Source organism: Gallinula chloropus, assembly GCF_964237585.1.
Source record: "Gallinula chloropus genome assembly, chromosome: 28".
NCBI lineage: Eukaryota > Metazoa > Chordata > Aves > Gruiformes > Rallidae > Gallinula > Gallinula chloropus.
In genome coordinates, this window is record NC_140113.1 from 2,890,736 (window position 1) to 2,914,413 (window position 23,678).

General features: G+C 61.1%; 1 protein-coding gene across 2 annotated transcripts; it reads right to left on the reverse strand.

Moving 5' to 3' along the window:
* Window positions 1-7,323: 7,323 nt before the first annotated feature.
* Window positions 7,324-16,167, reverse strand: MKNK2 (MAPK interacting serine/threonine kinase 2). Of its 2 annotated transcripts, none has more exons than XR_014617889.1 (14): window positions 15,770-16,166; window positions 13,570-13,651; window positions 13,288-13,389; window positions 13,042-13,139; window positions 12,079-12,158; window positions 11,530-11,603; window positions 11,345-11,449; window positions 10,966-11,021; window positions 10,663-10,758; window positions 8,535-8,729; window positions 8,277-8,441; window positions 8,130-8,173; window positions 7,428-7,828; window positions 7,324-7,351 (listed from the first exon to the last, which is right to left on the reverse strand). XR_014617889.1 is itself a non-coding variant. In XM_084276350.1 (14 exons), exons 2-14 carry the CDS (start codon window positions 15,815-15,817, stop codon window positions 7,561-7,563), a joined length of 1,413 nt encoding a protein of 470 aa, XP_084132476.1. In that variant the 5' UTR covers window positions 15,818-16,011; window positions 16,122-16,167; the 3' UTR covers window positions 7,324-7,560. The 2 variants fall into 2 exon arrangements, 1 of the variants encoding a protein (XP_084132476.1); XM_084276350.1 differs by having other exon boundaries at window positions 7,324-7,828; window positions 15,770-16,011; window positions 16,122-16,167.
* Window positions 16,168-23,678: the final 7,511 nt, after the last annotated feature.

Sequence of the window (23,678 nt, forward strand, 5' to 3'; positions counted from 1 at the left end):
ACGGCTCAGGGATCCCCAGTTAACCACCATGGATGCTCTCATGACACATGACAGTGGATGTTGTTACACCACTAATTTTGATTGAGAATTTCTGACCTGAGTTTTTATCCTGTTGTCAGCTAGCTATTTCTGCTGTCTTACATGCTGGCAGGTTTCTGTTACATTTTTTTACTGCTGGGTAACAACTTCACATGGATGAGTTTGGGAAACTCCTGTAGCCACAGCTCTGCAGAGTCCAGAGCTGGCCGTACTGATAGTCCCTTGGGGCACCTGGTCTGTGCCTGCAGGAACGAGTAGGAGCCTTTAGATGGAGAGCTCTTTTTGTTGCAGAATCTTTCTTACATAGATAATAACCATGAATTAAACACAAGTGCATTTTAATTTAAAAACACTGCATCATTTTGTCTTTCACACCATGTGCTTGGCACGTCGCACGCTCACACCCCATTGCTGGCTGGGCTGGCTCCACGCATTTCAGCATCACTTCTTTTTTTCCTTGACTTGTAAAAGTGCTGTCTGGACACCTGCCCAGTCCCTGCTCAGGCCTGTTTGGCTTTTGGCTGTTTCATTCGGGCCATAAACATTAGAGGGAGCTAAAGACTGCTGCGTGTGCCCAGCTGAGTGGCTGGAGGGATGGACACAGACACTTCTGATTTCTGGTGGACACCAGTGTGTGTATGTGTGTGTGTGTGTGTGTGTGTGTGTGTGTTTGCACAGCCCTTCTGCTCCAGAAGTGCTATCAGGAGGGTCACCAAGAGCCCACTGCCCTGCTCAGGCAGTGTGTGAGCATCCAGCCCAGCCTGTGCTGGTGGGGATGGCTGAACCTTCGCCGTTGTATTGCTCTCAGCTCCCTAAATTCAGCAAATCCATGGCTGGGCCTTCTTCAGGAAACAGTGATGTCTCAGAGGGCTTGGTGTGCCTGCCAAGGAGGACATAGCTTCTCTGTCACACAAGAAGGCAATCTGATACTCAGCAGTGGGACAGAGCCAGCAATCGGATCCTCCCCGTTGGATGCCGATCTTCCCAGCACCACCCCCCTTCTCCGTTTTACCCTCCTGGCCCTGCTGTGGGTCATTACATCCAATTTATTTGGCACAGGATGAAATAAACTAAGATGGTTTATTTTTTGGCAGTACCCAGAGGCTCGAGTGAGCTGCAGAAATAAGGAGGGATAATACAGATAGCACAGATATCCTCATGGGACACTGTCGTCTTGGTTCTGTGGGGTGGGACAAGGTGTTTGCTACAGAGTCCCCTGAGCAAAGCAGCAGTGATGAGCTGTGTATTAGACAAAAGAAGTAAAGTGCCATATGGGAGACAAAATAATAGTGCCATATGGGAGACTTTTATCATCCCCAAAATAAACCTGAGAACAAACACTCCTAAAAATGGCCCAGTGCCATTATTTCTGGAGCTGATAGCCAGCAGATTTCTTCACAAGTGAGGCACTCAGCAAAAGGCAGCACTGTTTTAGCTGGGGTAATGGCAAGACAATGGAAAGTCTAACCAGAGTAACAGCTCTGGGCAGAGGTGTCAGTGTGATTCAGATGGTGTTTGATGGAGGCTGACCAAACACAGGTTGGGAAATCAAGGGGCTCAGCTGTACAAGCTGGATGAAACCGGTGGGAGTGGAGGGCTCAGCATTCGGTGGCAGAGGTTACCTGGCCTTTCTTTACCTTTCAGAGGCAAAAAAAAAGAGTTTGGAACATGTATCCCAAGCACAAGCCAGGAATGTGGAGGCAGCTTGTGGTGGTTTGGCCCTGGCTAGAGGCCAAATGCCCACCAAGCCACTCGCTCACTCCCCTTTCTCAGGGGAGCTGAAATCCTGAGGGAAAGCTGAACCTGCACCCTGTGGCTCTCCAAAAGACACACTTCACTGTCCAACCTCACAAATAGGAGACCGACCAAGACCTCTTCCAGTTGATGGAGGAGATGGCTGCACAGCACTCATGCCACCAAAGCCTGTCCTGGTGCAGAGGGGCTGGCTCAAGCAGGGCATTCAGCTGCAGCAACTGCTGATGAGCGCAGGCAGGGCTCTGCCAGGGTGCATGTTGATCCTTGAGATGGCCACAGAGGGTAAACCTGCACACCTACACACCAGCCACAAAATGACACCAAAATAGCATGTTCTACCAAAAAAAACCCCACCCCAAATTGGTTTGTTTTGGCTGCCTGGGCAGGAGTGGTGATGTAAAATGAACAGTGGTTCTTTCCTTCTCTTCCCCATCCCATAAAACAATTTAAAAACATAGAAAGGAGCAATGAAACCTTTCTTTCGATCCAAAATAGCCCTTGACGCCTCCATCTCCACATGCTCCAAGTGGTTTTGGGGCTCCCTAACTGTTTAGGAGACCAGTCTGGGGGCTGAGGAACACACGGGCCTCATGTCAGGATTTTTTTTCCAAGCAGATTGTGCACCAGAAGAGGGGTTAATCAACTGGAGTGTCTCCTGTCCCTGGTACAGCCAGGCTGAGACCCAAAATCCTGCAGACACTTTGTGTGCCCGCTCCCCCACCCTCACCCTGTGCTGGAACCAGGCACCACTCCACCGGCCACCCACAACCCAAGGTCTCCCTTCAATCCTGACACACACCATCACGTCACCCAAAGCCCAACTGACCCACTACATCACCTGGGCCATCCCAGCAGCTCTGCAGTGACTCCCTGGCTCTTGGGAGCCACCGGGCCAGCGTGGGTGGCATCGCTGCTCCTCTGCCTCAGGGCTTTTCTCCAATGCAAATCGACAAGAGACTTATTTATAGCTCCTTTATCCCAGCAGGAGAGCCTATTTTGGGCTGATGCTCAAGCACCAGAGCAGGGCAGGTTATTTTAACTCAACGTTGGTTTATTTTTGGAGCTGCCATTCTTTGCACGTGCCCTGAGATGTTTTCCAGCTACCAGGTGCTTTCCAGGGGTGGTTGGGGAGGAAGGGGGAGAGGGGAGGAGGGCACACAAATAAGTTTTAGAGAGATTAAAACCTAAATCACCCTCCATGGCAAAGCTCCCCCTTTGGCACACCCACAGCACCTTGGAAGGTGGATTGTCAGCAGGATACAGCAGGAGAGGAAGGGTGGCTGGAGCAGATAGCTGAGGGTCCAAGCACAGGTGAGACAACACACAAGAGGGAAAGGAAAGCTGGAAGTAAAATGTGCAGGGTCACAATGTGGTGACCCCAAGCACAGGAGGGAGCAATAGCTTTATCCAACAGAGACAGGAAGAGCACAGCAGAATGGGACATGCTCCTCCTCATCCTCTGCATCCAGGGGACCTGGAGCAGCCTGGGAATGGGCAGTCCTGCAGCCACCCTGCCCGGGTACCACAGGAAACAGCTGCACTGGTTATCAGGCTGTAAGCACAGACTTAGCAGCAGCGAGTTGCTGTGGACCTTTCCTTGGCTCCAAGCTGCCCTCCCCAGCCTGCAGAGCAGGAGCAGCAGCTACCCAGCCCCCCAGCAGGGAGCACAGGGCTGCACCATGACCCCCCACCCTGTGTTTGGGGATTTGATGGGTCACACCACCCAGCTGGGAAAAGTGAGGCAGGACCCAAGCCACTGCCAGCCTCTATTCCTGGCACCTGAACCCACCACCCTGCTGCTCGAGCCCTGCCTGGCTCCCAGGGACCAGGAGCATGCTGAGAAAGAGCTGGCAGAGACTGGGAAGGACCCTTGGATGGAGCAGTGGAGGGGCTCACTGCCCTGGAGAAACCAGTGCTGGTCCCAGGCTGCCCACATCCACATGCTGTCCTGTTACACCTCTCTGCTACCCCAGTAAACTCTCCTTACCCCAACCCTTGAGGTTCTGGTCTCTGGGGTTTTCTTCCTTAAAGAACAAGCAGCTGCACGGTGCCCAGCTCTGAGCTGGGGCAAACCCACACCCACCACATAGGTCTCAATGCATTTTTATTAAATTCTTACAAAACAGAATACAAAATTCTGGCATCAACAATTGTTATAAAGGAAAACTTCAATTTAGCTGTATCAGGTCACCTGGTACATACAGTAAAGTGCTTGGTTTGGTTTTTTTTGGGGGGGAAGGGGGGGTGTCTTTTAATTTGCCTTTTGATTTTCCAGCCATCCCCCACTCAGAGGCTGCCAGTGATCAAACCAACAGTGCCTTAACGTGGCTTGCTGACCCAGCTTTGGCAGTCTTCATCAGTTGTGAAGTGGAGAAACCTTTATTTTAGTTTTTTTTTCTCCTGTTTTGAATTAAAAAAAGTTAGCTTCACAGTAAACATTCCTAACCAGTTCTAAGTCGAGTTAGTCAGCTGAGGGAAGGGGGGGGGGGAAGGAGAGGAAGCCAAAATGCCTAAAATTTCCAGCTTTAAAAAACAACCAAAACAAAAAAAGCCCAACTTTTTGAAGTTGGTTTCCAAGACAGATGCTCTATGGGGTGGGGGGAAAGGCTTTGAAAGAGGAAGAGGAAGGAGGGTGTTGACAAGAAGGGTCAGCTGGTGCTAGACTGTGGGTTGGGGAGCATCTGCATGGAAACCACCCTGGGAGAGGCACCAGCAGCAGGGAGGGGATGTCCAGCCCTGGCAGGAGCATCTCCATGGAGCCCTGCACTGCTGAGGCACCCATGGGTGCCCAACACCACTGCGAGCCAGGGCTAGAGGTGTTTCAGAGTCAACCCCCCCACCCAGGCTATGGGATCTTCTTAAGGATCATCTCCAGGCTGCTCTACACACACAGACCCTGCCACACACCAGCTGCTGGGAGCTCACCACTGGTCCTCACCCAAGAATGCTCTGCCAGGAGCACCAGGTCCACATCCAACCCAACTCCTGAGCTGAAACACCTGGGCTGAGCAACCAGCCAAGAGCTCAGATGCTCCTCAGCATGTCCAGCCCCTCAGTGCAAACGCAGCCCCAGCAGCCCAGGGCACCCACGCCTCAGCAAAGCACCTGTGGGGACAAGCTCCACACAGCATGGGTCACCCAGGCCCCTTGCCAGCCATCAGAAGAGAGAAAGAGTGTGTGTATATATATAGGAGACAGGTCTTATGTGTGGGAAGTGGAGAGGAATGGTTTGCCAACACAAGCACAGGGGACAGAAACAGCATTTCAGAGGCATCCCCCTGCCATCCCCTTCCCACAGCTGGGTTTTTTTTTTTTTTTCCTTAAAAAAACAAGAAAAAAAAGGCTGCAGGTGGCAGCATTACCAACAGCTCTCACAATACCAGCTCAAGGCAGCGCTTACTGTACACCATTCAAGTATTTCTTAATATAAGACAACAAGGAATTATCTACAACTGATAAAACAGGATGAGCTATAAAAAGTAACAAATGTACAATCAAGATGGGCTTTGTTTTTTTCCTTTAAAGGAGGCTTCTCTGGGGTGTCCCTGTGTCTTGTGTGTGGGGATCTCCCCTCCTCATCCCCCCACACACTCCTCCCCACCCTGCATGGTGGGACTAGGGGCACCCAGGGAAGAGGGCAAATTGATAGTATGGCAGGGGGTGGGTGGCTTGGGGAGGGGGCTGCCCTCCCCAACCCACCAAAGCTGGAGCAGGAGCCAGGAAGGGTGGAAAAAAAAAGACAGTCCCTGCCCCAAACTCCATCAACAGCCAAGATCATCATCTCCTAAGGTAACTCACACACACCTCCCTGAAACATAAAACAACATATATTGCATAGTATTGCTGTCAGCAGTCTTAAAATAAAGAGAACTCTTTTTTTTCTGGCCACAGTGACTGTCTTGAGCTGGGGACCCAGGGGAGTCTCTTCCCCAGCTCCAGGCTCCCAAAGCCTTCACCTGCCCACGGGATGGGCCAAGGCTGCTTTTCCACAATATAAAGCTCAAAGCACTGAGGTGGGAGAGGATGTTGCTAATGAAGGGGGCACCTTCCCTCCCTCCCTCCCTCCTCCTGGTGAGGCACGGGGACGGCAGCAGGCGCAGCTTGGGGACACAACAGGCACAAAGGGTTGCTGCTCTGGCTGGGTGCAGAGGGTTTTGGGGAGCTAATGCCAGCCTGGCTCTCAGTGTGGGAGCTACTCACTCACCAGAGCCAGCCCTGCATGGCAGAAACCAGCCAAGAGCCTTGAGTCCTCCCTCCACATGCATCCCCCCCTTCCCCAGAGCTCCATGGGCAGCACTGTGCAGCACAGGGGGGGACAGCCATGCACATGGACACACACAAACACGTGCACCCAACTCTTCCCCACTGCCCCTCAGACCACACACTGCTCCAGCACTGCTGCCCTCACCCCAAATCCTCAGCCCCACATCCTGAGCCCAACCAACGCCCTGTCCCTGGGATGCTGCTGCCAGCCTAGCTGCTTGCCCACCAGCATCCCAGGGCACTGGTACCCTCTGCACCCCCAGACCCCTCCATCCACAGCAGCCTTGGGGCCAGCCCAAAGCCACGCCAGGTCACACCACCCTGCAGCGGGTCCCAACGCTCTTTAAGTGTGTTTGGGGGATCCTTCACTTTCCATAAAGCACCCCACTGTTCCCAGAGGGAAATTTATCTTTCCACTACTCTGGCTGCCCTGGAGACCTCATCCCTTCCTTGCACCAATGTGAGGGCACACAACCACCAGTGACCACCCCTCTACCCCCCCACCCCCCCAAAAAACCAGGGGTGCAACACCCGACCCAGCACAAGAGCACAGCCCCAGATCCCTGCACATCCCTCCCCAGCTCTGACCTTACCCCCAGGGAGCTGCCAGCCAGAGTGCAGGAGGAAAGGAAGACGTTTCTCCGTGCCCTGTAGAGAAGCACAGCTAGCAGTTTAAAACCAACAAGAGTTAAAAAAACCCACCAAAACCAGAAATAAAAAGGAAAAAAAAAAAGAAAAGAGAGAAGACAAGGGGGTGAATAGCTTATTCTGGAAGCAGGCTGCTGAGGAGAGAGGGTGGCTTGGTGGGACAGGGTGCTGCTCCCCTTGCCGACACTGTCTCTCCATGGCCCAAGCAGTTCCCTGCACAGCACCCACCGTGTCCCCCCAAAGCTCAGGCAGGGACACCCCCAGGCACAGGATGGAGGGGCTCCCCGTACCTGGGAGGTGCCTCCTGGACTCCCCAAGAAGGGGAGTGGTTGTTTTTTTTTTTTTTGTGGGATGTACCCCAAACATGGGAGTAAGATCTGCAGCTCTGAGGGGAGGGACAAGGTTAAAACACGACTCCCATTGTTCCAAAGGCGACCGAGGGTCTTTTGTTCACAGTATGAAATGAGCTGAAATCGTCAGAGCAGCCGCAGATACAAAGAGTCCTTTGGCGTTGGGGAGGAGGAGGAGAGGGGGGGGGGGGGAAATGTCAGAGGAGAAACAAAGAGTCAGGAAACAAAAGTCCATGTGTCTGTCAGATGTCCTTGAGTATGCCCTGGGTGAAGCAACCTCACGCTTGATTTAATACCTTTAAAAAAAAAAGAAATAAGAATATTGTATCTTCACCAAACCTTCCCACCCCCAGACCACAAGATCAGCAAAACCTTGGAAACCAGCCACAGGGACGAGTCCTGATCTTGTCACTAGCCAGAAACGGTGGGTTTCTAGGGGTGGGGAGGGAAGAAAGAAAGAAAGAGGTGGGGGACGGAGGGGTACAGCAGGTCCCAGGGGCACAGCTTAGGCTTGGTCGGCCACCAGGACCAGCGGGGCCACCAGATGCTGCCCGGCGGCCACCGCCTTGGCCAGGTTGCTCTTCTGCCGTCGTTTGGCCAGCTTGGACTCGGAGGGGGGGGAGAGTTGCATGGCCCGTGAGGTAGCTTTGATGATGATGGGTTGTGCTTCCTCCTCCGTCTCCTCCTCCTCATCCTCATCACGCCGCGTCAGCTGGCGGTTGACAGCAATGGCCTCGGCAGCAAAGGAGGTGAGCTCTTTGGCACTGCTGTTCCTGTGGGGAAGAGGGGGGTTCAGAGTGGTGGGGATGGGGGGGGTGGAGGGAGGTTGAGGGTCAAGTATCAGGTGTGTCATGTCCCCCCCCCTTTGTGTTCATGCCACAAGGCACTGGGAAGGCACCAAAACCATGGCTCAAACCCAAACTGTGCGCTACAGCCACTGCCCAGACCGTGAGAGCTGTGGCAGAGCCCCCAGAAAGCAGCAAGGGTGGACAGCAGACCTCCAGGGAGAGCAGCCAGGATGGAAAGGGGGTGGGGAGGGGGCGTGTGTCCCACCCCAAGGTCACCAGCACTCACCTCTGCAGGATGATGGGGGTTGGCAGGGTGTTATCCGGGGCGCACTGCAACAAAACACAGCCAGTCAGAGCCAGGGGCCCTGCAAGGGGATGTCCCCCACCGTGGCTTTCAGGGGGTGGGGTGGCAGGGGTGGGCAGCAACACTCACCCCTTGCACCCAGGGGTGCTCCAGGACCTGGGCCGCGCTGAGCCGCTTCTTGGCATCTCTCACCAGCAGCTTGGAAATGAGGTCTTTGGCTCCAAAGGAGATGTGTGCCCAGTCCTTGTCAGGAAACTCGTACTTCCCCTCCTGGATGCTCTCGAAGAGCATGTTCTGGGGGAGGAATGACAAGGGCTGAGCTGGGAGCCCAGTTGCCAAACCAGCCGGGGGGGGGGTTCTGGCGATGCCGGGGTCCCCCCCGCGCACCTGGCAGGTATGGCACGCCTCGCCCCGGTCCCAGCCACAGTCGGAGCCACAGTGGCCCACGAAGGGGGGGTACCCGCTCAGCATGATGTACAGGATGACACCCAGGCTCCACAGGTCGCAGCGCTTGTCGTAGATGGTTGCCTCTTCGTTGAAGGCTTCCACCACCTCCGGGGCCATGTACTCAGCGGAGCCACACTGCAGGGAGGGGGAGAGGGGTTTGAGCCTCAGCACGGGGGCCTTGAAGGGTGGTGGGCTGATGGGACAAGGGCTGGGGGGTTGTCCAGCTGGAGGTACAGGGCTGCGCTCTCTGAAAGCTGGGTGCAGACACAGCTGCTTCCCAGGATGGATCACCCCCCACACACACAGTTCTCCCACCATACCCCAGCACCGAGGGCTGCCACAGACCTGCCGCACCCCTCGGTGTGGGAGGGAAGGGGGGTGACACCCTTAAAAATAAAAAAGCATAAAGGTTTGTAACCCCCTGCCAGGCATCCCGTGAGGGGGGTCAGTGCCACCATTACCACCTGACCAGATCAGCATGGCAGCATTGAATCATAGAATGGCATGGGTTGGAAGGGACCCCAAGGGTCACAGAGCTCCAACCCCCTGCCACAGGCAGGGACACCAACCTCCAGGCCTGGAGCTACACAAGGTTGCCCAGGGCCCCAGCCAACCTGGCCTTGAACACCCCCAGGGATGGGGCACCCACCCCCTCTCTGGGCAGCCTGTTCCAGCCCCTCACCATTCTCTCTGCAAAGAACTTCCCCCTAAGATCTAATTTAACCCTCCCCTCCTTCAGCTTTAATCCATCCCCCTTGTCCTGCCATTATCTCCCCTTTGAACAAGCTGATTCCCCTCCTGTTCCTCCGCTCCCTTCAGGGAGGAGAAGGCCCCATGGCCTGGGTGGGGCTGCAAACCACTGTGTGCAGGCAGAGGGACGAGCCTGCCCTGCCCGCTCCCCTGCCCGGTGTGGGCTCCGGTGCCAGAGGAGTTAATGCTGACGCAAGGAGCGGCAGAGCCAGGGCCTGTTCCCCTATCGCTCCGGGACTCTGGGGCTTTCCAGCGCACGTGACCCCCCGGCCCACACAGGCCTCGTGACGAGGGCAGGGGGGGAAAAAAAAGCTGCAGCCAGCAGATAATCACCCTGCAACCTAACGAGAGGCCTCCTAACGAGAGGCCTCCACAGCCCCAGCAGCTGATGACACCCAAGGAGAAAAGGGGAGGGCGTGGGGGGGGAATAAAGAAAGAAGGAAAAAGAACTCCCAAGGCCGCCCAGCCCCAGAGCTGGGCTGTAACCCCACAGGGACAGGGCAGCTGCCCACCCATCCACCCCCACTGCTGAGAACGGGAAACTCGGGACACCTCAGAAACGTGGCCCCTGCTCCAGGGCAGAGGAATAGAGGAGGGGGGTGGGTGCAGTGTTTTGGCCGGCACTCGGGCTGTTGTGTGCCTGCATCAGCCTCCCCTGCCTGAGCAACCACAAGGCGTGGGGGTGTAGGGCAACACCCTGCACGGGGAGGGGTGTGTGTGTGTGTTGTGGGGGGGGGAGGATCCTGCTGCTGGTGATAAGAGGAGCAGGGCTTCCCGTGGGGGCGGGGCAGGCTGTGTGTGTGTCCCCCCCCTTCCAGACTTAGAGACATCTTACAGCGCAGGGGTCACCCTGGAAGCTTTTGGGGTGCCCACCCAGCACGGGGTGCATGGCACACAATACACTGCTGCGGGGGGCGGGGGGGGGTCCCCAGCCCCCTCTCACCAGCATCCGGGGGAATCACGCAGCCCCCCCCAACCCCCTCCACGCTCTGGCCTGACCCACTTCTCCCGGGAGCCCCTCCCCGCGCAGCCGCCTCCACCGGGGCCGGCTGTTGCTAAGGCTCACAGCAGCCTGGGCTGCCTGCCAGCCCCCCCCTACCCCCCCCCGCACCGCCCCGTCCCGCCCCCCCCGCGTTATGTAACCGCATCGGGGAGGGGACACGCAGCATCAGCCATGCGAGCGATAAGCAGGGGAGGGGATGTCTACACGCAGCCCTGTCCCCAGCCAGTGGGGGGGAGGGGGCACCCATAGACATTCCACAACACCCCCCCACCCCCCACCACCCCCCCAGCCCCCCAGTTTGCACTGCATGCTTACTGGGGTGAGCAGCTCCGGGGTGGAAATGGGGGAGCAATCGCCATTGAGCTTGATGCCACTTCCCAGGTCAAAGTCACAGATCTTCACTGGGGAGACCTGGGAGGGAGAAGAATTGGGCTGTGACCCCCCACTCCCCCAACTCAGCAGCTCCCTCAGCCCTGCTGTCATGGCTCAGCCTGGTCGTTAATGCCAGGTTATCCCATGCTTCACACCACCCCACATGCTGCAGCACCCAACCAGGCAGCACCCCCCCCCCATCTCTGGAGCAGCCCCCCCTGCTGCCCCCCCCTCCCCCCCACTCACCTGGTCCGGGCTCTCACACAGGATGTTTTCTGGTTTCAGATCCCTGTGTGCGATTCCTGAGGGGAAGAAGAGATGATGAGGGTAAAAAGTTCTCCCCTAAGACCTCTGCCCATGGCAAAAGGTCTGGGGGTGGCACAGGGACCCCTCCCTGCCCCAAATCACCACCTGTGTCCTGACAAAAAAAAAACAAAAGAATAAATTGCTGCTGGCCCCAAGTCCTGGTCAAACCAGAGGAACAGGCTCCACACCCCAAAACGCCTTGTGATGCTGCTGGGCTTGACCCTGTGCCTGGGGCCAGCACTGGCCCCTGGCAGGAGGATGGGGGGAGGCACCACACCCCCCCCAGGACCAGGCAGCACCCCAGACCCTTCCAGCTCACCTTTGTTGTGCAAAAAGTGCAGGGCGCTGGCAATGTCCTGTACCACCACGCTGGCCTCCAGCTCGTTGAAGTGGCGTCTCCGGTGGATGTGGGTCAGGATGGAGCCTGCAGCCAGGCAAGAGCAGAGGGGGAGCTTGTGGGGGGTCCCATCCCCCTGACTCCCCCCACCCCGGCATGGCACTCACCCCCTCTCATCTTCTCAAACACCAGATAAAACCTGTCCTCCTCCTCAAAGAACTCAATCAGCTCCAGGACGTTCCTGCAGAGACCAGGGAGGGGGCATCAGCCTCAAAACCCCCCTGGGGTTCCCCCTCCCCACAGCCTCCCACACCCCCGTGGGGACACAGGAAGGGGCAACGGGGCTTCCAGCAACTGAAACCCTGTGGTTGGGACCCCCAGTTGCATTCCAGGGAGGGAAGCCCTTTGATTGCCCAGCTCCCTAATTGCTCACAGACCCTCCTGGCTCACTTGCCCCTCTCCACAAACAGCCCCACTCAGCAGCTTTCCACAGCTGATGGGCAAACGGCTCAGCTCAACTCAACACCCCTCTGACTTGGCCACCAAACCCCCCCTCCTCATCATCATGGCAAACTGCTTAACGGCACCTCAAGATGCTCCCAGAGAGGCAGAGGGGAGGGAGCTGGCTGCTGCCCATGGGTGTCACGAGTGTCAGCCCGGCCTCAGCCTACTCCCCATACCCTCAGGGAGGGTGGGCAGGGGCTGCCCTGCAGTACCTGTGGCCCTGGCACTGATAGAGCATCTCCACCTCCCGGAAGACCCGGCTGCGGATGTGTCCCAGGCGCTTCTCGATGATCTGGAACAAAAGGGGGGAGGCTCAGGGAGCGGCACCGCTGCGGGTGGGAGCTGGGGCCAGCGACTGCTGGCCCTGCAGACCCCTAGAGCTGGGAGGAGGCAGGCAGGGGAGTGCCCGAAGGGGTTAAGGCAGCAGAACAGGCTGTTCCCAGGCTGTGCCAAGCCGCTCCCTCCCCGGGCCAGCCAAGCCGAGGTCCATGTGACACAGCGGGTGCCCGCGGGACGTGCCACAGGGTGGGGACCCCAGCCTTGCTGGGAGAGAGCTGGGTGCTCCCACGGGCCCAGCCCCTGGGGGCACCCCCACTGCCACTCGGCCCTTCCTACTGCCTCGATTTCCCCACTGGGGCACCCAAAGCTCCCCCCAGGGCCATGGGGAAAATCAAGAGCCCCTTGAATTTGGCAGTATTTCGACACGGGGCCCATCCTAACCCCCTCCCACCCCATGGCTGGGGCCGTGCAGAGTAGTGGGCTGTGGGACCACCACCCCAACACCGAAAGAGCTTGGCTTGTTCCACCCCCCCCCCCAGCACCCATGTGCTTGCAGGGGCACAGAGACCCCCCCAGGCAAGCAGGATTGGGCCATCCTGCCGGCACCACAGGCCCCTGCTTGCCCCAAGTCCCAGATGCATCCTAAGTGTTAGTTTAACCTCCCATCTACCCTCACCTACAGGGAGAGGAGCGTGGCTAAGGGGGTTGACTGAGGTTTGAAAGCCTGGTGATAGCAGGGGACGGGGTGCCACCTGCCCCTCTCCTTCCCCTCCAGCCCATGAAACCACCCTTCTGTGCCAGCACAGATCACGGGAGCTGGGAGAACACGAGATGTGGAAAGCAGAGGGGGAAACTGAGGCAGGAGGGAATTGGGCCTTGAGCAGCAGAGCTTTTACCTTCACTGCGTACTCCTTGTTGGTGATGAGGTTAACGCAGGACTGGACTCTGGCATGGGCCCCTTCTCCCAGCACCTCCTCCTGCAGCTGGTAAACATCTGGCAGGGGAGAGGTCACCTGAGCTGCCAGCCCCACAGCACACCACATCCATCCCCTTCTCCTCGAGCTGTCCCCAAACCCGGGGACACCAGGAGGGCCTCAGCCCTACCCCAGCCCAGGGGTACCCCCAGGCAGCCCCCCGCTTACCTTCAAACCTGCCCGAGAAGCTGTCGGTGGCTCTGCAGCGCTTCTTCTTCTTGTTCCTTTTCTTGGCATCGGGGATGTCGATGGGTTGACTCGAAGGCATGTCTGCACCGGAGCAAAGCCACTGCCATGAGCCACCCCCGTCTGCCCCATGCTCCTCCTCAGCACCACCTCGGGGCAGCCCCCCAAAGCCTTTGGGGGAGCACGAAGGACCAACATCCCAGGGCCGAGGATGGGAGGAGACCCCCGGGGACACAGCGCTGTGGGAGAGCCCCCGCAGCTCACCGGGACGGGACGGGCACTCGAAGTTGAAGACGGGCTCCAGGGGGTTGGACTGGTCGAACTCCAGGTCGAAGGGGTTTTGTCCCTGCAAGGGCCAAGAAGTGCAGTGAGGTGGCAGCCAGCAGATCCTGTACAGACATGAAACCCGGCACGGGCCTGGCCTTGTCCCCACGGTGCAGGACACTGGCTGGCCGTGCTGCTGCCAGGGGGACATGGGAGAAGGAAGAGAAAGAAGGGTTTGACTGCCTCTCCTGATGGTGACAGTGCTGTGGGGCTAATGCCTCCACACCAGGCCAGGGGATGAGGAGGGGGCTGGGGACACTTGAGCCAACCCAACCCCAAATCTCCCCCTAGGCCTGAACTAGGCCCGAGCAGGATGGGCTCCAGCAGAACCCTGCTGTGTGTCCTCCCGGCTCCCTGCAAGGTCACAGCACACCAGAGCCAGCTCAGCCCTGTGGGGCTGCGAGACACCGGTGACTCGGGCAGGATCAGGCCCCCACCCCAAACATTCCCAGTGCCCTGGATCAGCAAAGGGTGTGGGAACCACTGGCTCCCCTGCCCCAAACCCACCGGCACCAGTCCCAGAACCCCAAAGGGGACACCAGGACCCTCTTCCTCACAGTACCCCAAGCCACTCCACCGCAGGAAGGGTAGTGCCAGGGGCACCTGGCCGGGGAGGTGAAAGGGTCCTGTTCTCTGTGGGGTTACAAAATCTGTTTGGGTGGAGATGGCAGCTCCTGGCGCACTCCCAAACCCGCCCTGGTGCCCGGGCCAGCTGCCAGCCCCAGCACGTCTCACGAACAGCAAACCCCAGCTGCTGCTGCCAGAAAAAGCCAGAAAGTGCCTGTTTACTGCCTGGGGAAGTGTCAGGGGGCTGGGGAGAACCCCATCCCTGATGCAGGGCTGTGGGGTCATGCCAGGAGCACCCCCCTGAACAAGCATCAGTCCAGATATTGCGGCCAAAACGCTCCTGCCCAGCGCTTTGCCAGCTTCCAACCCCTCCAAGAAAATCTGGATTTGTGAGTGCAGCACTGCCCTGCAGCTGGCAGCCCCCCTGAGCCAAGGCCCCTGAGGTGTGACCAACCCCTGGGACCAGCAGCTCCAGCCCAAGTCCCTGCACAAGGGGCAGGATGAGGCCTCCTGGGGGAGCACATGGGTGGGGGTGAGGGGCATGAGGTCCCACCAGCTGCTGCAGCAGCGACACACAAAAGGGTTGGGGGATTGGAGGTATGGGGTGGACACTGCACACCATCAGCTCATTCAAGGTGTCCCCCCCCTCACCCCCCAGGCACCCAGGGCAGGGGGGTGGTGGTGGTGGTAGTGGTGGGAGCCAACCCCCCAGCCAAAAGCCTTAAAAGCAGGATTAGGTGTCAGCTAAAATAAGACTGGCAGGTTTCGGGTGAGCTCCCAGCATCCCTCGGAGTGCTGGGAGCCAAACTAAACAAAGATCCCACCAAGCTGCCGGGCCGCACACTAGGACAAGAGGGAGCATTCAGGGGAGCAGGACCCCAGAGGATCTGACCCCCTCCCACACACCCCTGGCATGACACCAGCCGGGACATCTGTGGGCTGACAGTGCCCAGGGCACCCCCAGGCTGGGGAAGGGGTGCTGCCGGGTCCGGCTCTCCCTCCCATGTTTGTACAACAGGTCCCAGGCTGGGCCTTGCTGAGCCCCTACGGACCCCCCCACCCCGCAGGCAGCCCACCTACCCACTGCAGCTCAGCACCCCCGCTTGCAGGTTTAGGGTGAGTGGGTGCAGACCACACACGCCCCGCCCCCCACCCCCCCCCACGGAGCCCCCTTGGGAGCTGCAGCGGGGTGAGCAAAGCTTTGCTGCAGCATCCCAGCGCCCGCCCGGGGAGGGGGCTGCGGATCCGACCCCCGGGAGCACCCCCGGGGGGGAGGAAGCGGGGGAACAGGGATTTGGACGGCAACACCCCCAGCCCTTCTCTCCTTTGGGGGTGTCGTGGGGGGCGGAGGGGAAGGGGGCGCGGCGAGCAAGACGCGGATCGCGCCCCCCCCCCCCCCCCCCAGCTCCCCCCCCGGACAGGGGATGCGGCGCTGGGAGCTGCAGAGCGCAGGATCCGGACGCCGCGGGCCCGCACCGGCCCTGCCCGCACCCCGGCCCCGGAGAGGCCCCGGAGCCCCCCCCCCCGGGACGCAGCGAGGAAGGGGGGAGGGGGGTGGGGGGCAGCACCTTACCTTGAAGGAGCGGTGGAAACCCGGGATCTCTGATTTCTTCTGCACCATTTTGCTGCGGGGAGGGGTGCGGCGGGGGGCGGCGTTGCTGGGGGAGACGGGGCGGGGGGGGGAGCGAAGGGCAAAACCCACCCGAACCAACAAAAACAACAACCGGGGCGGGGGAAAGGGAAGGGGGGGAGGGGGGAGGCGCGGTGGGGGGGTGGGGGGCAGAGCCGGAGGGGAGTCCGGGGGTTGGCCGAGACCTGCGGGGAGAGGAGGTTTGGGGGGGGGGGGGGTTGGGTGGTCAGGCGGCTGCAGTCTCGGCCGCAGCCCCCCCCCCAAAACCCCCAGGCCCGTCCCCGGCGGCGCTCACCGGCCCCGCAGAGCCGCCGCTGCTGGTGGTACCGCAGCCGCTCCGCCGCCCGCTCCGCTCCGCGCCGCCGCCGGGAGGGGACGCGGCGCCGCTGCCGACGGCAGCTTTATAGAGACGGGCCCGCCCCGCCCCGCCCCCGCCGGGCGCCACCGCCCCGGGCACCCCCCCCGCCCCAGCTCTGCGCCCCGGGACGGCTACAGGCCCCCCCCACCCCGCCTCCCTCGTACCCACCGTGGACACAAACGGGACCCCGGGCAGCGCGGCCGCAAAGATGCCGTTGAGGACCCCCGCGCTGCTGCGGAGCTCCTCCTCCCCCTCCCCCTTCTCCTTCCTCCCCCCCGCTGTGGTGCTTCCAGGACCTGGACACCCTCTCCCCTCCTGTGCACCCCTGCAGCGGGGGACGGGGACACCCCCAGAACCCCCCCCTCACCGCACCCCGAGACAGGGACACCCCTCCGAACGCTGTGCGCTGCGCCAGAGGACGATGACACCCCTCGGGACCCCTCCCCTCCCCCACTTCACACCCGGGTACAGGGTAGGGCCCCCCCTGGGCACCCCACAGTGCACCCCGGAACAGGGCCATCCCTTTGGGGTCTCCCCCTACACCCAGCCACACTCCGGCGCCCTATTCATTTTCCACAGCCCTGAGGCCCAGGGCTGGGGGGTGGGGGCCGGCCCTGAGCGCCCCCCCACCCAAACCCACCCATGTCACGAGCAGGGCGGTGCTCAGCCCCGCAGCCAGAAGATCGCACCGACGTGGGGGGGGGGGGCGCAGGGTTCACGTCCCCCCCTCTGTCCCTTGCAGGCCGTCAAGGCCTAACTGGATGTGGCCAGCAGCACCGGGGCGGGGGGGGTGGGAAGGGGGGGGGGGGCACACGCTCAGGACAGGGACCCCCCAATCCAGGGTGTGTGACACCGTGGGAGACCCTCACCGTGTGGTTGCCCGTCTCCGCGCCCCCCCGCCCTACCCCTCACCCCCCCCCCGGGTATTTCGCGTGACGCCGAGCCGGGCTGAGAACTGACGCGCTCGTTGCGCCGAGCGGCCGCGGCGGGGCCAATGGCTGCGGCACCGCGGTACATGACTTCACCGCCCGCGCCGCGCATTGGCTGCCCGCCCCGCGCCGCCATTGCGCACCCGGCTCCCCCCACACCCCCCGCCGCTGCCTCCCCCGGGCCGCCCCGCGCCAGCACCCCCCGGGGATGCAGCCCCCCGACCCCCCGCAACCCGACATCCCCCTCCCCACCCCGCTCTGTTCAGGGGACGTGTCGCCGGGGGTTTTGCGGCTCCTCAAAGCCACCCGTGTCATCCCGCTTGGGGGGTTGGCAGTGGGGGTCCCGGCTGTGTCCCCCCCCATCCCTTCGCATCCTCCCTCTGCCAGGTCCTGACGGGTCCCGCGGGCAGCAGCTGGAGTGAAAGAGGCGCCCCGGCCCTTTCTTGATGAGCTGCTAACGAGGGGCTGCCCAATTAGGCTGGCGGGGGGTGGGGGCGCGTACGTGCGGGACGGACGGGGGGGGGTGCAGGGTCTCGGCTCCCGGAGTTAGAGGAGGGGTGGGAATGGGGATGGGGATGGGGATGGGGGGGGGATGGGGATGGGGATGGGGTGGGTTGCAGGGTCTCGGCTCCCGGAGTTAGAGGAGGAGTGGGGATGGGGATGGGGATGGGGATGGGGATGGGGATGGGGGGGGGGATGGGGGGGGGATGGGGATGGGGATGGGGATGGGGATGGGGATGGGAATAGGAATGGGGGGGGATGGGGATGGGGATGGGGATGGGGATGGGGAGGGGATGGGGATGGGGATGGGGATGGGGATGGGGATGGGGATGGGGATGGGGATGGGGATGGGGATGGGGATGGGGATGGGGGGGGGTTGCAGGGTCTTGGCTCCCGGAGTTAGAGGAGGGGTGGGGATGGGGATGGGGCGGGGGGGGTGCAGGGTCTCGGCTCCCGGAGTTAGAGGAGGGGTGGGGATGGGAATGGGGATGGGGATGGGGATGGGGATGGGGATGGGGGGGGGGGGGGGGGGGGATGCTGCCCTGGGGTGCCCTGGCCGCTGGGACTCTGGGCGGCTCCAGCACAGGCAGATGCCTCCAAAATTGCCTACGCCACCATGTAGGTCACGGAGCCGGTAATGACAGGGCGGCAGCGCCGGCACCCACAGCCCCGGGGACACACCCGGGGGTGCAGTGGGGACACCCGTGGGCAGCCCCTGGGACTCCCGGTCACGGCGCAGGGGCCGCAGCGCCGGTAGCCCCTGCCCGCTGGCGGGTCCCGTGTGCCGGGCAGGTCGTGTCACTCGTGGTGCACGCGCAGTCACCGTGGCCTCTGCGCGTGGCTGCGCCGCGGGCTTGTCCCGTGGCCCCTGCCTGGCCCCTGCCTGGCGGCTGCACGTGTGGCACACGGCGTGGTGCTTGTTGCACGGCTGCACGCCGGCTGCACGCCCACTGCACACCCACTGCACGCCCACTGCATGCTCACTGCACGCTCACTGCACACCAGCTGCACATTCGCTGTACACTCAGGGCACACTCACTGCACGCCAGCTGCACACTCACTGCACACTCAGTGCACACCAGGTGCACACTCATTGCACACTCACTGCACACCAGCTGCATGCTCACTGCACACTCCATGCTCACACTCACTGCACACTCCCTGCACACTCGCTGCACGCTCACTGCACACTCATTGCACACTCACTGCACGCTCACAGCACACTTGCTGCACACTCACTGCACACCCACTGCACACTCCCTGCACACTCACTGCACACTGGCTGCACACTCATTGCACACTCACTGTACACCAGCTGCACAGCAGCTGTACACTCCCTGCACACTCATTGCACACCAGCTGCACACTCACTGCACACTCGCTGCACGCTCACTGCACACTCATTGCACACCAGGTGCACACTCGCTGCACACTCACTGCACACCAGCTGCGCACCCACTGCACACTCACTGCACACCAGCTGCACACTTGCTGCACGCTGGCTGCACACTCATTGCACACCAGGTGCACACTCACTGCACAACAGCTGCACGCTCACTGCACAGTCGCTGCACACCAGCAGCACGCTCACTGCACACCAGCTGCACACCAGCTGCACACTCACTGCACGCTCACTGCACACTCACTGCACACTCATTGCACACTCCCTGCACACTCACACGCTCCGTGCTCACGCTCCCTGCACGCTCACTGCGTGCTCTCCATCTGAGGCCTCCCACATCATGTCCCCCCCTGCTCCATGAAAAGCCCTGACCCAGGAGGTGTTGGGGCGACTCTCCAAACCAGGCCCAGGAGCCCCAGGAGGCAGCAGGGGCACGAGGACCAGGTTCCTGCAGCTGCTGGGCTGTGGGTGAGAGCTTTGCAGCCAGGTGTGACGAGAGCATCGGGTCTCAGGCTGCTGCAGGCAGGGAGCGAGTGCCCACTGCAGCTTTGCTGGGGGTTCCTGCTGGTGCTGGGATACTCACCCCCCCCAATCCCCCAGCACCCTGGGGACAGGCCCTTGTGTGGGGCTGGGTGCTGTGTGGCAGCTGCTGTGCACTGAACTGTGGGGGTGAAGCAGGGGGTGGCCCAGCATCCTCTCATCAGGTGTTTGCACACACACACACACGTGTGTCCCTGCATGTGACACCTACACACCAGCACCTTGGCATCCTCCTCCCTGGAGTTTTTTGCCTGCATCCTGGTGTATCCCCTGTGTTTCCAAGCCCAGGCTGGGGTCTCTCTTCCTCCCACAGCTCAGTGCATGTGGGGTCCAGCCAAATTCTACACCCTCCCTCCCCACCCCCAGAGCTCAACTCTGGCTGCTCTCCTCTGGGGCTCCCCTGTGCATGGGTGTTTTAGGGGTGAAAGTCGGGGTTGGGGGGGTGTTTCCTGGGCTGCACCCCTCTTTCAGGGCAGCCAGTGTGAGCCTGCAGCAGGTCCCCTCCCCACAGCATCACCTGCCCTTGTGCCCCCCTCCCCACAGCATCACCTGCCCCTGTGACCCTCCCCACAGCATCACCTGCCCCTGCACCCCCCTCCCCACAGCATCACCTTCCCCTGTACCCCCTCCCCACAGCATCACCTGCCCCTGGGCCCCCATCCCCACAGCATCACCTGCCCCTGGGCCCCTCCCCACAGCATCACCTGCCCCTGTACCCCCCTCCCCACAGCATCACCTGCCCCTGCACCCCCTCCCCACAGCATCACCTGCCCCTGGGCCCCCATCCCCACAGCATCACCTGCCCCTGGGCCCCACCCCACAGCATCACCTGCCCCTGCACCCCATGGTGCTGCCAGGATGGGGATCCCTGTGGGCTGCTGGAGCCCCACAGGCTGGGAGAGGCCAAAGGAAAACAGGAAAGCGAGCGGGGCTGTCCCGGAAGGCGGCTATTGTTGCTGTGGGGAGCAGAGTGTGAGGCAGGAGGGCGGCCACCGTGCCCACCCTGCCCACCTGCCACCCCTCCAGCAGCTGGCACAGCCTGTCCTGAAGCCCTGACGCTGAGCAGGGATGGGGGGTCAGCCCCAGCGTGGGCAGGAGCAGGGGGTTCCTCTGGGTGGCCCCTCGTGGGTGTGAAGAGCTTCCTCCCCCCCCTACCCTGTTGCTCTGATTTAGAAGGGAAAAGCCACTAAAAAATCCCTTTTCCTTGTGTTATTTCCCTGACACAAGGAGGGCCCAGCTTGCCTCTCCTGGAAGGGGGAGGATTTGGAGCTCTGGCTCCATTTCAAATAAAAAACCTTGCAAAAAAACCCCTGGAATTTCCTGCCAGGCACAAACCCAGAGGTTTGTCCCTCCCAGTGCTGGTTCTACTGCTGGGCTGGGCTGGGAGGGATGTGGGCCACAGGGGATACACACATGTGCAAGGCCAAGGCACACGTGGGCACACGGCCACGCTGGCTCACGTGCCAGGGTTTCCCAACATCCCTCCTTGCCCTGATGCCACAGCCATGGGAATTTGGGCAGCTCCTGTGGTGCTCAGGCTGGTCTGACCCCCCCCCAACCTGCCTCCCCATTGAGGGGGTGGGATGCTGGGGCTCCAGCACACCCCCAAATCCCAGTGCTTGCCCCCCCCCCCCATCCCAGCTTTACTCAAGGACCCTGGTGCCTCACGCCCTGTCTGCTGCAGGAAAGGAGCCAGGCTGAACCCCACTTGGGTTTCCAGCTCCTACTTTGCAGCCACGTTTTGGGGTTGCCCCCCCCCACCCTCCCCCTGCAGCCCCATGGCAGAGCTGCCTGACCCAGCTTGTCTTGGGGATAGTGGTGGGATGTGGCCACACACTGAGTGGGGAAGGTGGTGCTGTGCCTCAGTTTCCCCAGTCAAAGGAGGGGCTGTGGGGCTGAGGAGCAGCTATAACCCACAGCTGAAGCAGCCAGTGTGACCCCAAGGGAGGGTAGAAACACACCCCAGGGTGGTTTCACCCCAAAAAAAGCCTCTTGAGTTTGGAGGGAGCATCCCCCACTGCCCAGCAGCCTCATGGGGCCACAGCCAAACCCAGGGGACAAGGAGAGGGAGCTGGGGGGGCTGGGCCAGGACTCAGTACAGACACCTGTGGGGAAGATGGGCCAAGTCCCCACAGGGAGGGAATTCCCTGCAAGCCTGGAAAACCAGTGGCAAGAGCTCCAGGAACTGGGGTTTTGGGGTGTTTGTGGAGAAGGGCTGGTGCCAGACTGCAGTGGGGGTCCTGCCTTGGTTGCCAGCAGCAGGGGGGAGAAGCACCTCCAGGTAGGTCTTAAACCCCTCAGGCTCTTTTTGTACCTCTCCATCCTCCAGATTCCCTGGGGAAGGGGGTGAAACCCACAGGAGGAGCCCCCAACCCACTGCAGCCAAGTCACTGCAGGGTGGCCCTGGGAGCCAGATGGGGTTTGGAGCCCCCATCACCCCCGTTCCCCTTGCCTGGGGAGGGAGGGAGGTGGGTGGTGGGTCAGGGCTGTGGGGCTGCAAGGTCCTGCAGGGCCCTTGGGGGGGGGTAAAACCGGTCCCAGGGGCAGCTGCTGTCCTGGGAAAAGAAAACAAAGCACACTCAGAGCACCTGGAGAGCTGCCAGCTGCCTGCCCAAGGCCGAGGGATGGAGGATGGAGGATGGAGGAGTGGGTGGCCACGGTGCTGCCAAGGTCTGAGGGAGGCTGAGCTGCTCAGGGACACGTCCCTCTGCCACCTTGTGCCCTTGTTTTCCCAAGCCCAAAGGTGGAAGGAGGAGGAGGAGGAGGCAGCAGCTCCTGGGGATGGGAAAAGGGTTGGTCCAGGCTGCAGCTCTCAGACACTGGGCAGCCATGGGCCAGGGCCCAGAGCAGCAGTGAGCAGCATCCTTGGCCAGGGTAGGGGAGGGATGAGGCTGCAGGGGCAGGGCAGGGATGAGGCCACACTCAGTGGCACAGCAGAGCCCCAGCAATGCTCTGAGCAGGACCCACTGCTCGAGGAGGCAGCAGCAGCTGGGGACATCCCCATCCTCACCCAGCACAGACACCAGGGACGTCCCCTGACTGAGCCACAGCCACCCTAGGAGCCCCCCAGCCCCTCTGCCCCTTGGGGCTGGGCACTAAGGGCTTTGTGCTGTCACTGCTGCCCAGCTTCAGAGACCACCATCCAGTTTTAAGCAAACCCCAGTTTAGGGGGGTTAGGAATTGAGGTCTTAAAGCTCCTGAGCTCCTCAGCATTCAGGGGCTGCAGGTGCCCCACCTGTGTGGGTGCAGGGTGAGCAGCCCCTTCCTCAGGCACCATGGGCATCATCACCCTGAGCCAGGGAAAGGGAATCTTTCCCTTTGAACACAGCCCCCTCCCTGCCAGGGCAGGGCAGGGCACCCTGTGAGCTTCTGCTTGCTCCAGCTCCAGGGCAGATACATTTTGGGAAGGGGTCAGCCCCACAGAGAGGGGTTGCTGGAGCCCCTGGGCACGTTACCCACCCAAACTAGGTGCTGTGATGCAGCTCTGCAAAACCTGTTCCCCTGGGGGCTCTCACACAGGTCTCTGTGACATCTCTGCACCCCCCCCCCAGTGCCTGGGGAGACAAGGGATGGTTCCCAGGGGGGCTGGGTTACAGCCACCCCCCCTCTGCCAGGCTGGGCTGGGCTCTGGGTGCTCGCTGCAGCCCACTCACCTGCAGACTCTGCCATGCAGCAAGGCAGCTGTGGCTCAGGGTGGGTGAACACAAGGCCCCCCCAGCACAGGGAGGTGAAGCAGGGTGGTGCCTGGGTGGTGGAGGGGAAAAGGCAGAGGTAGAGGAAGGCCAAGCACTGGCTGGGGTGGCTCTGCAAACCTGTCTGAGCAACAGCCACAGGCCAGGGAGGATGGGGAGGCTGCAGCAGCAGCTCTGGGCCTGGGCAGCTCTTCTCCCTGGAAGGTGTTTTATTCTCCTCCTTCTCCCTTGGCTGAGCCAGTCTCCCAGGGCAGCAGGCAGACTGGTCCCCAGAAGGGAGCTGGCACCCCTCAGGTGCCAGCTGCATGGGTGCTGCTCCCACCCAGACCCTCCCAGCACCCAAGGTTGGTGTGAGAGGCACTACAGACCCCAGCTTGCTCAGTGCCTCCTGGCAGCCCCACCACAGCCTGGGGCCCTGCAGGCTTGAGCC

Bases quoted from the DNA above. Each gene is read 5' to 3' on its own strand.
- MKNK2 (XM_084276350.1), bottom strand. From the start codon at position 15,817: ATGGTGCAGAAGAAATCAGAGATCCCGGGTTTCCACCGCTCCTTCAAG. The intron at 10,759-10,965 runs GTGAGTGGGGGG...TCTCCCTCCCAG, and splicing joins TGTGTGAGAGCCCGGACCAG to GTCTCCCCAGTGAAGATCTG. The intron at 7,829-8,129 runs GTGAGTGCTGGT...TCTTCCCCACAG, and splicing joins ACCCCCATCATCCTGCAGAG to GAACAGCAGTGCCAAAGAGC.